Raw genomic sequence first — 13115 nt, 5'->3', positions numbered from 1 at the left:
TCCTCACCCTATGCCACCTCACGGCATGATGACCGGCTCCCCCCATGCCCCCCACCATCACATGGCCGCCGGTGGACCATCGCCGCATCCTCACCACCCGGGCCCGCACATGGTCGGATCCCCCCACCATCCCGGTGCCCATGCGATGGGCCCTGCCGCGGGCATGATGGGCCCTGCGGGCATGCAGCCACAGGGAGCGCCCGGGATGTGCGGCCCGGGACCAACCGGGCCTATGGGCCCTCACGCGCACCCCCAGGGACCTGTCGTACCTGGACAACCACACATGCATAACGACCCTTTTTACTGCTCGCCTTTCGGATCTCACTATTTCAGGTAAATTACACATTACTTCTCTCATCTTTTTCTTCCCGAATTCTGGCGTACCGGTGCAAACATAGGAATAAGGAGTTGAGAATTACAGATTGCATGGGTGGAGCGAAATTTACAGTTTTAATAATTCTACGAGTCTCGAAGTATATTCGTTGGCTGCTGAGAAATTTTAGAGTTACACGGTAGACTTCATGATTCTTTATGGAATGCTACTCGTATGTTAGATGTGGATTTGAACTTTGATTAGCTTCGTATGCAAATCGCGAGTGTTCCACGTGCAGCTTCTTATTTTTACAGTTCATGTAAAGTTCCTCTCCTCTTCTTCGCTGTCAGGCTTGTGCAATAGCACGCCGGTATTTGTGGATAGATTTTCTTTCCCCTTTTTCTTCGAGTCTGAGGTGACCGATAGATCCCGAAGAAGAGAAAAGCCATGACTCAATGATGAATTTTCCTTTTCGAGCACATTAGTAAACACGCCGGAAGGGCATCAATCCTGCTGCGATTAGAGTAGCTGGCGCGCGATATAAGAAAATAATCTGTCGTTACATCGGCTCTAACAATTTTTTCGTCACGCGAAACGGCACTCGCGCGATCCTCGAACGGGTTTCCGCGGTGTATCGGTGTTTTCTTTCAGGGAAACGGTCACGCGAACTTCCTGGAAAGGGGTGTATCGCGTGAACGAAGAAACTTCTGTACGAAACGCGACGTTCGCCCGTTGTCTCGTGAATTTCAAAGACGACGCATGCCTTAATCAATGAAATTTTATTCTACACAATCCTACTTCGCTGGAATCCAGGAAATGTTAATATCGTGAAATCTTTCGGTACAATTTTCTCTCAGATCATTCTTGTACGATTAGTAGGAGATTATTTAGGGTTTTTAAGTCAGAACGTGTCAGCGTTCAGACGGTTCTTTTACGGCTCGATACTTCGTTCCATGCCAATCGTTCGGCAGTCTCTCACTAGCACGCTCTCTCGGGCGTAGTAACAGTATACCCGGAGAAACAGTTATCATAGCTCGAGACCAGGATCTTCCTGGTGACCGTTGCGCGCTCGAACGTGCCTCGGAGCCTTGTCACGAGTAAATATCCTCTCATCTTGAGCCCCCAAGACTTCTCTTAACCTGCTCTTATTAGAGCTTATTAGTTACCATCTCTCCTTCACGCATTTTCACATACTTTACTTCCCTTTTCTGACACACGAACAAAGACAGATTTTGATAAGCAAAACTAGCAACATATTTGCCATAAGAATAATGTTCGAAACGTTTGAAAATTATGTTCACACGTAATTTCGGAGCGAAACAGTCGTGGCGAGGAAACTTTCGCCAGAACAATCATCGGGGCATCGACGAAACTGGCAAACTTATCGGATCGATGGTGTATCCGGGCAATTATCGTGGACAAGCGAGCATGTTCGCGAGTCAGGTGCCCAGGGAGAGTCTCGTTGCGGTTCTATCCGCGCGTTCAGGTGGCCCGCAGGTGGGAGGCGCCCGTTGCGCAGGTGTACGCCGCGAAACGCGACTTCCTTCCTCGTCTGGAGAACGGACAAACCCGGTGCGTAGCTGCCACGGTGACGATTATCCGGTTTTTCTCCTTCGACCTTCCTTGTATCCGGTCTGGACGTCTCTATCGGCTCGACATCATCTCCCTGTTCGCTGGCCCCGTCTGGTAATCGCGCTGGGCTCATTAACATAAGCGTTCCACGCTGCTACATTCGCACGTATCGTCGAGCCACTTCGTTCAGCAACCGCGACCACTTTTGTCCCGTGTTCTTTCTTTCTCTAGACATTAATAAATTTTTTTTTTTTGTACTTTTCGTGCGTTCACTGTTAACCCTTTATCTCGAAAGATGTCACAGTTCAGGTCTTGTTATAGGCTGTAGTCCACATTTTGTGTACGTATCGTCGAGCCACTTCGTTCAGCAACCGCGACCACTTTTGTCCCGTGTTCTTTCTTTCTCCAGACATTAATAATATTTTTTTTTTGTACTTTTCGTGCGTTCACTGTTAACCCTTTATCTCGAAAGATGTCACAGTTCAGGTCTTGTTATAGACTGTAGTCCACATTTTGTGCGGTTTTTACGGAATCGTTCACGAAGTAGCAAGGAAGTAGGAAATTAGGAGAGTTTAATTTACCTTTGAATAAATTGCAGCAGAAAATGGCAAGAGAGGAGAAAGACACGGAGCGCGATTTCGAGTGCGATCGGAAGTCAAAACGTCGACGGTCGGCTTATCTTATCGCGGCCTCTCTGTAGGATAAGAAGGACCTTGATCGCCTCGCGACGAACTGAATCGGCACCTTGGTTCGTTACGAGGCCCTCGTAACGTCGCAAATTTTCTACTGTATTTTGCGAAAAAGCTCTCACTCGAAATATTACCTTTAGCTAAATAAACAAATTTGAAAAATACGAATTATAAGAATGTTTGCATCCCTATGCATTCTAAATAATGTAACAATTTTCCAGGATAAAGTTAACAGTTCCCAGTGAAGTTACGAGACTTTTTCCTTTTTAACGTTGGAAAAATATTTATTAGCAGATGGAGTTCTTGTAAAATATGCAAGTTCCTCGCAGGACTGCTTTTCCTATCGATCAGACCTCAGGTTAAACAGTTCGCGGCGGTTAGTTTCCGCGGTTCGCGGGCAGCATCGCGGTTCAAGTAAATCGCCGGCCGGTACGAATCGGTGAAGAGCGTGGAAAGAGGAAAGGCTCGTTTCACCGAGGCGAGGCACGCGAAGAGATACCGGGCCGAGTGCATAAAGCCGTGTGCAGGTAGCGTATCAAGTCGTATCGTCGGCTCGGTTCCAGTTTCACGTGAAACTGTTCGTGCAACCGGGCAGGTTCAAGGCAAGCCTGAAAACTGGAATGCACGTGCGTGTTCCATGGAACACCCTAGAAATCTCTGTTTTCTACTGATGGAATTATTAATAAAATTAGAGCATGATTCTCTCGTCGTTTCACTATCTGCTTTGTTCCTACGATATTAAATATAAGGATAAGAATTGTAGTTTTCCTCTATTTAGAGAAGAAGTAGTGTATCAGTTTACTAAAATTCCTAATTCATCGTTATATGAAAATGAGCAACGGTTATCAGACCGCGAAGGCTTCAGATTCAATCTAATTCTCTGTGGCCGCGGCTATCAAATGCATCAGGCTTTTCACGCACTCGATTAACTCCACTGCACTCAATCATTCACGCGGTAGCGTCTTCCGTCCCTTCCAATTACTTTCAAAGCCGAGGAGCCGGCTACAGGAAGTAGATAAACCTAATCCCGGTTCAGGTATACGTGTCCGTGCACTCCGGTTCAGCCTTCAGACGCCGTTTACCAGAACAGCGAAGAGAACCGAAGCTACGGGGGTGAACGGGAACGTAAGAAGCTGACGAGGTGACAATGAACAAGGGAAAGGCCTTTTCTGAGTCATGGTTTACCTAGGAGCCTGAGTACAGGTGTCTCGTTGGACAGGTACAATTTAGCAAATGCCAATTGTCGAGATGTTCTCTCATTTTCTACACTGTTTCAGTGTTTCCCTCGCAGCAAGTAGCCCTTTATCTTGTAATATTCAATGACAGTCAATTATGACAAAGGGTTCTGTTCCTAATAATCTTCGAATTCGAGTTTATAGGTCAGCTAATTTCTCTGCAAATTCGTAGGACACTTTCTATTTCTTTGTCTTCCCGATTTACTCTTGTTCGATACATTTTTATAACGCGAAATTCTGTATGTATGAATTCTGGTGTGTATACACCGAGAACATAAGGCAAGCAGCTAAATATCTCCACGTAGGACAGTAGACCTCTCGTCGCGAGCAAATCGTGTAGGCTACATTTTGCAAAGTATCGGAAAACTATTTAACCCGTATGACGATCGATTTGTCTGTCATAAACATTGGCTGCCGAAAGAACAATGTCTCTGGTCAAAAGTGGAGAAAAGACGGCACAGAGAGTAGTGGAAGGAGCGGCGATATTGAAGTAAGGTGGTGTTCAGTGACAGGTTGAAATCGATTATCGTCCCCGCGGATCTTGCCCGATAACGATTTCATAGCTCGATAAACGGCTGACGTTATCGCGCGTTGGCCGCGAAACTAACGGAGATTCGAAGATAATTGGCCCGATTCCCTCTATTCGTCTCGTTCGTTCCTTCCTTCGTAACCGTGGCGGGTAGCTAGCTATTCTTAATTGAAAGTGGATTCTCTACTGGTGTTGTATCCACTCGAAAAGTTGCAGACACCGCGGCGTGTTCGAGGTGTTAACAGCTGGTCCCGACGACGATAAGCATCTTCGCGGTCTGATAAACGACGCAGTCCACTCGTTGCTTTGCTGTTCGATATCTCTTCTCCTATTTGGAGAATTCGACTGTGCCCGTTGTACAATGGAAATCCTAGCCGATGTGTCATGTACTCTAATAATTCACCTATTCGTAGAACAACTTGTGCTTCTCTCGGAGGCTAACTGTGGAAACTAGAGAGGCGTAACGCAAACATTTAGATACTTCAAGTATACCTGGTGTCTTGGAAACAACGATAAGAAGAAATTTAGCCGATTTTTCTGTGAAATATCACTTGTACCATAAGCACAGTTTAGAATCTAACTGTGTACATTTTTGATTTCTTCTTAAACGTTGAACGTTTCCTCGAATCTTTGTCGAGGCCTTCAGTGATCGGAAAATTTCCGATCTTCGCCACCACCTAACCAGAGTTAGCCGGCGAAATCGAAAGTTTACGATTATTTTAACGCAAGCTGTTGCTTCCTCGTGGATGTTCAGGCAATTTTATTTTTATCGCGGCCGTCTATTTCAGCCGATGCGCTTCGAATCTGTTTTAGAAGGGAGATAGAGAGACAGTTCGAAAAGTAGAAGCTGGTGGATGGTGTTCTCTGGATTCGTAGAGCTGCCGAGGATGCCCCGTTGAACAGGGGGGAATAATGGCCGATCGGCAAATCGAAAGCTTAAGCTATAAATAATGAAATTAGCGCTGCCTGTCCAAATGCAGCACGTGACCTCGCGAATCTCGCCAAGTGTCTGTATATTCCGTAGAGAGTCGTGGGTTCAACCGACCTACCTGCGCCGCGCCGTGCACACTCATGAGCCAGTGGCTCTCACCGCTACCTGTCGTTGTCGATATATTTCACACTGTGTTCTTCTGTAGAATTTTCAACAGAGAATACCTGATTATCCATAGAATTCATTTCGTTATTCCATTCTCGGATCAATCTCTAGGGTCATTTACATTTGGAATAATTGCAAACTTCTAGTGTCGATAGCTGTTTGTCTCACATCAAGTATTACCGTACATAATGGTTTATTAAGAGTCACTTAAGTGGAGGAAATATATTCCCTGAAAAATATTTCCTATTCGTTACATAAAACGGTGTTTTGCTGATCTCAGTTGCGCGACGATTACACGTCCCTCGCTTCCTCTTTCCTCTCCTCCGCCTTCGTCATTGTTCAAATGCAATCGGTCGCGTTAAGAAAATATATCTTTAATATTACGATGTCTCCGAGATTTTCTCCAGCGATTTCATAATCGCACCGATGCGTCCACCTTGCCAGAACTCGAATTTGGATCTCTTTCTTCTTGGATCCAATTGTTGCCAGGCTATTCTGGAAATCTCTACGATGACGTTTCTATTCCAAATACGATTGCTCTTTTGAATTATAACTCTTCCTGGGTATTGTCAACTGTTAAATCATACCGGTAGCTTTTTGCATCATTGGAATCGTTCTGTAGGAGTAAACCGAGACAGATGGAGGCATACCTTACACTACTAAACAAAAGTATAGCACATGTGTGTGGGATAATTAAATTTTCATAGAAATAAGGAGACAATCATCATCACTTTATCAATTTCAAAAATTGCAAATTTATAAAAGAAGGACCGGAATGTTATTTAGAATTTATTGAATAACGTAAATAATTTGTGAACGTCCTTCGGCGGTCTCTGTTCGTGAAAAACGTGCGACTTTACATCAAACTTGTGTCTCGCGGCAAGTCAAATTGCTCAGGAAGCTGGAGTTCCAACTAATTCTAGGAACGTTCGTCGTATACTTTAGACATCTAAGAATATTAAGCGACTAAAATTTAAATGAAAACCTGCATTAACTGCGAGACATAAACAAGATCGATTGAACTTTGCAAAAGAACGTGTACAGTGGAAGAAGAAATGGGGTAGAATAATGTCTACGAAACGATTCTAGGTAGTCCAGACGGCTTTAATTATTATTATCATACCATGCAAGAAGATTAATAAAAGAGCGTTTTTAAATGGGTGGGGAGAGCGTAATGATATGGGCAGGCATTGATTACGATGGAAAGACCGACATTGTATTCGTTCAAGGCTGAACGAATAACACTTACCTTAAGAGTTGTTGTTTTTTTCAATTTATATAAAAATAAGCGTTTCAATATTAAAAGTGTGCTATAATTTCGCCGTTATCGTTTCAAGAATTCTGTTGATAAATACATATAAAAAAAGAACAAGAAAGTTCTTGCTTATGAGTACATATATATCACATTGTCTATAAATCAATCAGAAAATTAAGAGAATTCTGAGTATAAGAGAACTTAATGATAGCACGTACGTGCTATCTTTTTGTCGAGGAGTGTACATCATCCTCGTTGCATAATACCTCGTGCTGCGTCGCGCACACGCGTCAAATCTCCCTCCATATAAGTCTGCAGGTCGAACAGTGAACAATTTTAAAATTCCTCATGCTGATGATTGATTGGTGTGCTTGTGATCAATCAGGACACCCTAGGGTTGGCCTACTTTAGATGTGAGTATGGTCCATGGTGATGGAGGATTTGTTTTGGAGCACACTCTGCGCCGCGCCTCTGTAGAGTGGCGCTCCTACGTGTCCTCGGTTCATTAATTCACTGGATGAAGAATCGAATCTCTGGGATGAGAACCGCGAGTGATTTGCTAGTGAAGCAGTTCGTTGGCGTTGGAGTGGGCTCGGCTGGTCTCTCCTCTCTTCCTCTCGCTCTCCCACTCTCTCTCTCTCTCTTGCTCTCTCTATCCTCTGGCCCCCGTTCGTCTCTCCTCCTCCTCTTCTTTTTCTTCTTCTTCGCTTCTCCTATTCCTTCTCCTTCTGCTTCTTTCTCTCCTGCTTCTTCTTCTTTTCCTTCTTCTTCTTCTTCTTCTTCTTGTTCTTCTTCTTCTTCTTCTTCTTCTTCTTCTTCTTCTTCTTCTTCTTCTTCTTCTTCTTCTTCTTCTTCTTCTTCTTCTTCTTCTTCTTCTTCTTCTTCTTCTTCTTCTTCTTCTTCTTCTTCTTCTTGTTCTTCTTCTTCTTGTTCTTCTGGCTCTTCTTCTTCTTCTTGTTCTTCTCCTTGTTCTTCTTCTTGTTCTTCTTCTTGTTCTGCTTGTTCTTCTTCTTCTCCTTGTTCTTCTTCTTCTCCATGTTCTTCTCCTTCTCCTTGTTCTCCTTCTTCTTCTCCTTCTTCTTCTCCTTCTTCTTGTTTTCCTTCTTCTTCATCTTCCTAGATTCGCGCTCTGCTCTCTCCGCGTTCTCAAGGCCGCCACCTCGAAACCTCTCTCCCCGCTCACCTCCTCCTCCTTGCCCTCTGCTTCTCCTTCATCTCCCCCACCGCCTCCGACATCGCTGCCTCTCACCCCTCCAAACAGCCAGCCAGGCATCTTACCTCAAGCTGACTCCTTCCTCTTGCACTCTGCGCGACCCCTCGCCAGCAATTTCTCCCTCTCTCTCTTGCTCTCCCTTCCTCCTTCTCTCTCAGGACGCTCCCTGTGGGCCGCGCGCGCGTCCTCGTCCGTGGCTGCCTGCTCCTCGCGAGTGCGAGGGAACTTGGCGCGCGCGCCTTCAACTTTCGAACTGTCACGTTTGCTAATGCCTAGTTTGTTTCACAGATAAATTTCCAAGATGATTAGATTTACGATTTTGACAGGTTTTGTTCGACAGGTAAAATTTTCGAACCATCAAATGACCAAATGGTTTCTTTTTTGGCATTCTTTGTAACGTCTCGTTATCTGTTACATATTATAGAATTGTATGAGTGATTCATTCCTCTGATAGATTTGTTACGCGTTCAGTAATCGTGACGGAACACGCGCGCCGCGCAATAGAAGTCGATCGAAGCAAGCACGAGGAGGAAAACGACGGAATCCTGGAGAAATTACCGGCACCTTGCGAGACGCGGGAAATGTCGCCTGACCAGTTCTCCACTGGGCCTCTTCTAGCGCTCTAGGTCCGGTTTTCAGGCCCTTCGGCGAACTTCCACCGACCACGATCCCTTTTTTTTCTTCTGGACATTCAGACTGCTAGCCGTCTGCCACGCTGACGTTCCTTCCTCGTGATCCTGCATCCATAACGATGAGAAAGGTTATGGTCGCTGACTAGCTTCCGCTTTGTTTTCACAAATGGACCATGAGTTCTAACAAATTCTGAATGTTTCTGAGCTGTTGGAGTATTGTAGGTTGATACATAGTGAATTGAATAAGGCTAGAGACTACTTTGTCAAAGGTCGATACGAATACTCGAGATTTGTAGTGTCTATAGATCTATTTGGATGTATTTTTGAGCGAAGAGGAGATTAGAATTAGAGGAACAGAGGTTTTCCCGCGTTTCTCAGTGTACACCTAACTACGTGTACACGTAGACTGCCCACGGAGTATGCACGAGGAAGAGCAAGAACTCGAGAAAGATAGAAGGAGAAAGAGCACCTCCACTTTATTCCCAGAGGTGTTTTTTTTTTTCGAAAGACGAATCCCGCTCACCTTGAAAGGTACGTCGCGTGGCTCGTCGTCAAGCAGTTCTCGAACGGGGCCCTTCAAGCCTCAGAAAACTTCGAAAAGCCTGCCTGAGAATTATAATTCAATTCCTATGTACCTTCTCTATGCATTATATTTCTCTTCTTATTTAGACGCACGTGTGCATATTTGGAATATATCAGAGGAACGTCAGCTTGCTCGGTAACATAGAAATTTAGATTTCCATTGACGTAAGATCTATATTCGACGTTGCATCACCGGAAGGTCAGCATCCGGATCGTTTAGTCTCTGACAGACTCTCTCGTCGTCCCTTTTCTTCGAAATACGACAGTTTCTCTAATTTCACAAGAGAAAAAAATTACATCCAGATTAATTCCGCCTAATGTACCACCAGTCATCACCATTCTCTCGAGCACCTCGAAAGAGAAACTACCTGTTATTTTTAATGTCCACATCCACGTGCTCAGCTCTCTCGAATGGTAGGCCGATCCTCGTCAGAGAAGAAGGGTTCTCGCGGCTTAATCCGGATTTATTCGGTCTCCTTTATCCGTGGAATGATCGCGAGCAATGTAGACACGCTACCGTAACCCGGTCACGTGGTACCCGGGATCAAAGTGGGGAGCATCAAGAGGCAGCGTGCTTCCTTTGGACCATTTTAGGAACCAGTTTGGAACGAGAGTGGTCCACCGTTTGCGTTTCGCTGTGATCACCTACCGAGGACTAATCCCGCTAACGTGCTCGAGATCACGATGGAGGCGAGTTAGGGACTCCCACGTCTTCATTCCGCGATCATCTCTTTGGACAGCGAGGGATACGTATGTTTGGGATTGCCTTCGTAATTCTTTCACGTAGATAGTTTTCTTCTAATCTTCTAAAATTTCATTTTCATCATCACATTACGAGGGAAAATTTCGGATTTTGCTGTTAGGCTTGATGAATCAGTCACTTGAAAGGGCGAAAAAGGTTGGGTGTTTAAATCGAGAAACACTTCTGTCGACACCGTATGTCGAGTAGCGGGCCAGGATTTCTCCGATTCCTCGTAGAATCAGAAACAGAGTGGTCTGGGGTGGAAAAACACGGAAGGGATTCATAGGGCAGCCTTGTGCAGGCGGTAGGATCGCCTTTGTGTCGCGCTTGGTGTAGTTGGGTATGGATTCCCACGGGACGTTATGCACACAACGTCGTCTCACGGCTGGCTTGTGCTAGCGATGGCTACGAGACGTTCCGTGTACAAACAAACCATTCAATCATTTTTAGTATCATTAAATATTAAATAAAGTGTGCTGGAAGATGAAAGAATTTTCGTGTTAAATATTTAATACATCTCTCAGTTCAGAAAATAAATTAGCTTAAACAGCAGTTTATCTCTTTGAACTTCTGAAAATAATCTTGGCATCTTCCTAAATTCTCCTTTATCAAATCTCATTTGAGCGTTCCCAGCTTATGGCATAGAAATTGTATATAATCTCATTGCCTGCTGATACTAATCGATTTATTAGTCTGCAATGAACTGGAAACGAAGATAGATATCTCGTTTAATTACTGTTCTTTATTGTACAAAGTTGTCTGTTATTAACCCTCCGCGAACGAGGTGAAAAAAATCAACAAGGCGAACCACGTGGGGTATGTCATACCCCATATGGTATTTCGCGTTTACTGTTCTTTTTAATAAAAAGTGTATTAATAACAGCAATATTATCGTTCTACTGTTAGAGAGGTATAGAAATAGAACGAAAATTTCAAGTAATAAACTTTTGATATCAAAAAACAAAAACACTAATACATATTATCAGATTCTGCATCGCTGTCAGGAAGGAAGACATATTCGGAAGAATCGTCGCATTCTTGCAAAAGTGCATCCGATATTTCGTCGCTTATTATAAGTCGAGAGGGCATTATACAGTATAAATATCTAAGACCATAACAGCACTAGTGAAAATAACGAAGAAAGTAAAAGAAAATACCACCAGAACAATGAAAGGCTATATTACCTTTATTACTACGTGCCGGACTACGTGGGGTACGAGATGCCCAAACGGACTTCACGCACGTGTAATCGTCGGAATTCCAGCTATACGGAAAGTCAGTTCACACAAAGTGATAACTAAACAGTTATAAACATTCGAATCCGCCTGGGGTATATCATACCCCACCTAGTTCGCGAAGGGTTAAACCAGAAGTGTGTTGTGTTCTTTTATTAAAACATGTCCAACAGAGAAGTGCCAGTACCCAACGAAATAAATAATTGTTCGAGAGCAGTGATGGTGTAGATGCCATCGCTAGCTCGACTCGTTGGTCTCACACTACGAAGCCCACGAACATGCCAATACAGTCGAAGGGAAGAGGCTCCTCTCCCGCAGGTTCCCACGTGTTTCCGACCGCAAGCCGCAGTTATAACGGCGCAGTCGCGACTCGTCGACGAAGGACGAGGCGGCGGTAGCAACGCCACCGTTTCCATACCCAACACAGACGAGTTCGTCGTTCTGTGCTGCAGCACACGGTAGCAATAGCTACGTGTACCAGCAACGCGTCTTCCTGTTCTCTATCTTCGAACCCACGTGGGATACGTTGTTACTCTTCAACACGTATATACACCTCCTGGGAGCTCTGAACATCGATACACACGTCGATTCTTCCGTTCCTCTTCTTCTCCACCATTTCCCCTCGACTTGCCACTTTTATGTTCCTTCATTTTTAATATTCATGCAACTGTTTTTTCTTGAGTAGTCTTTTTGTTCACAGTGCTATAAGATTATGCGTATCTCTTTGTCTCACCTTGTCGCTGGATTTTTTCCTCCCTCCCTCTCTGTTTCTCTCTTCGTTCAAGCTGTTCTTCTATCGCCTTGGAGTGAATCAGTCGGCTCGCGGATGGGCGAGTTCGTATGTACCGCGTGCCGGGCAAGGCCGCGTTTTTACGCTGCTGCTTCGCGAAGAAAAGAACGCTGGCTCGTGCTTGGATGGTTCGTTTGCTCGTGAGAGACGTAACTGAGATAGGGTTAAGCCTTGAGTGCTCTAGAGGGCGTCAAACCTTACGTACTTCATTCATTAATCAATAGTTCGCATCGTGAAGAAGACCTCTGTATTTTAGAAGTTTCGAACGATGAATGTATGTCTTGGGTGCTGCAGAGAGTTCGCATCGTGAAGAAGACCTCTGTATTTTAGAAGTTTCGAACGATGAATGTATGTCTTGGGAGGCTGCAGAAGAGTGTTGGAAATCTTCACGTAGGACACTTGGAAAATTGTCGCATAGAAACTTGGATTCCAAAGCACTTTGACATTAGTCCAAACCACTTTTCTGATCGTAGCGATTTCTCCGAAGTATCAAGGCCAACAGCGAGGATACTCGATTCTCTCAGGCAAAGAAAAGTGGAGCGAACCGCTGTGCTTGTCGCGTTATCAACGCCTACGGGCCACTATATCAGATTTTATTGTATTTCATATTCGAGGTACGAAACAGGTATCGGTAGTAGATAGAGGTGAGGATGCCGTGTACAAGCTCCAGGATCCAGGGGAACCAAGAATGGTGAGACACGCTCGGCTAACCCAGTTCCGTATTTGGCTCTGGCGAGCAAGCCACGATTTTCTGCGCGTTTTCTAGCGAAAAACAAGCGGTTACGTTTTACCTGACAGCGTTAAGAGATTAAGTCCTCAGTCGTGCGCTACGTGGCTCGTACACATCGAATTCCTTCTATAGAGTGTTCCCTCGTGAGTGAATAGAAATACAACAGTAGATTCTGTACAAAAATATAGAGTTTCAGTAGGAAAGAGATATTTTTCATGCTAGTAAAAAATTCGATGAGAAAATTAACGACTTTTGAGTAACAGGGAAGACGAATTATGTCCGTATGACAAGTAGTTTTCGAGATAAAACTTCATTTAGATGACCAATAGGTGTAAATTCTACGAAAATATACTTTTGCGGCGTCTTAATTGTTTCCGATCAAACTTTGCCAGTATGTTTTACGTCTAGAAGAAAGAAAAAAGTGTTATATGAACATAGGTCGTTTGAAACTTTGTCCAAAAGTAATAACAAATATACGAAATACGAAGGGAATGGTAACGTT

The 13115-nt window shown here is 44.4% G+C and overlaps 1 protein-coding gene across 3 annotated transcripts in view; it reads left to right on the top strand.

Annotated features, from left to right (window-relative positions):
- LOC108575414 (LIM domain-binding protein 2-like) overlaps positions 1-13115 on the top strand; it is a 106646-nt gene that overhangs the window by 51509 nt on the left and 42022 nt on the right. For 2 of the 3 annotated variants that reach the window (XM_017938215.1, XM_017938206.1), the window contains exon 1: positions 7-333. The exons of the other annotated variant lie outside the window; for it this stretch is intronic. In XM_017938215.1, coding sequence (XP_017793704.1) covers positions 11-333 — 323 coding nt within the window. In that variant the 5' untranslated portion in view covers positions 7-10. Of the gene's footprint in view, positions 1-6; positions 334-13115 lie in introns of those variants that run through there. 3 annotated transcript variants of the gene reach the window in all.

Source organism: Habropoda laboriosa, unplaced genomic scaffold, assembly GCF_001263275.1.
Source record: "Habropoda laboriosa isolate 0110345459 unplaced genomic scaffold, ASM126327v1 scaffold18, whole genome shotgun sequence".
NCBI lineage: Eukaryota > Metazoa > Arthropoda > Insecta > Hymenoptera > Apidae > Habropoda > Habropoda laboriosa.
This window is presented reverse-complemented; position numbering and strand designations above follow the sequence as displayed.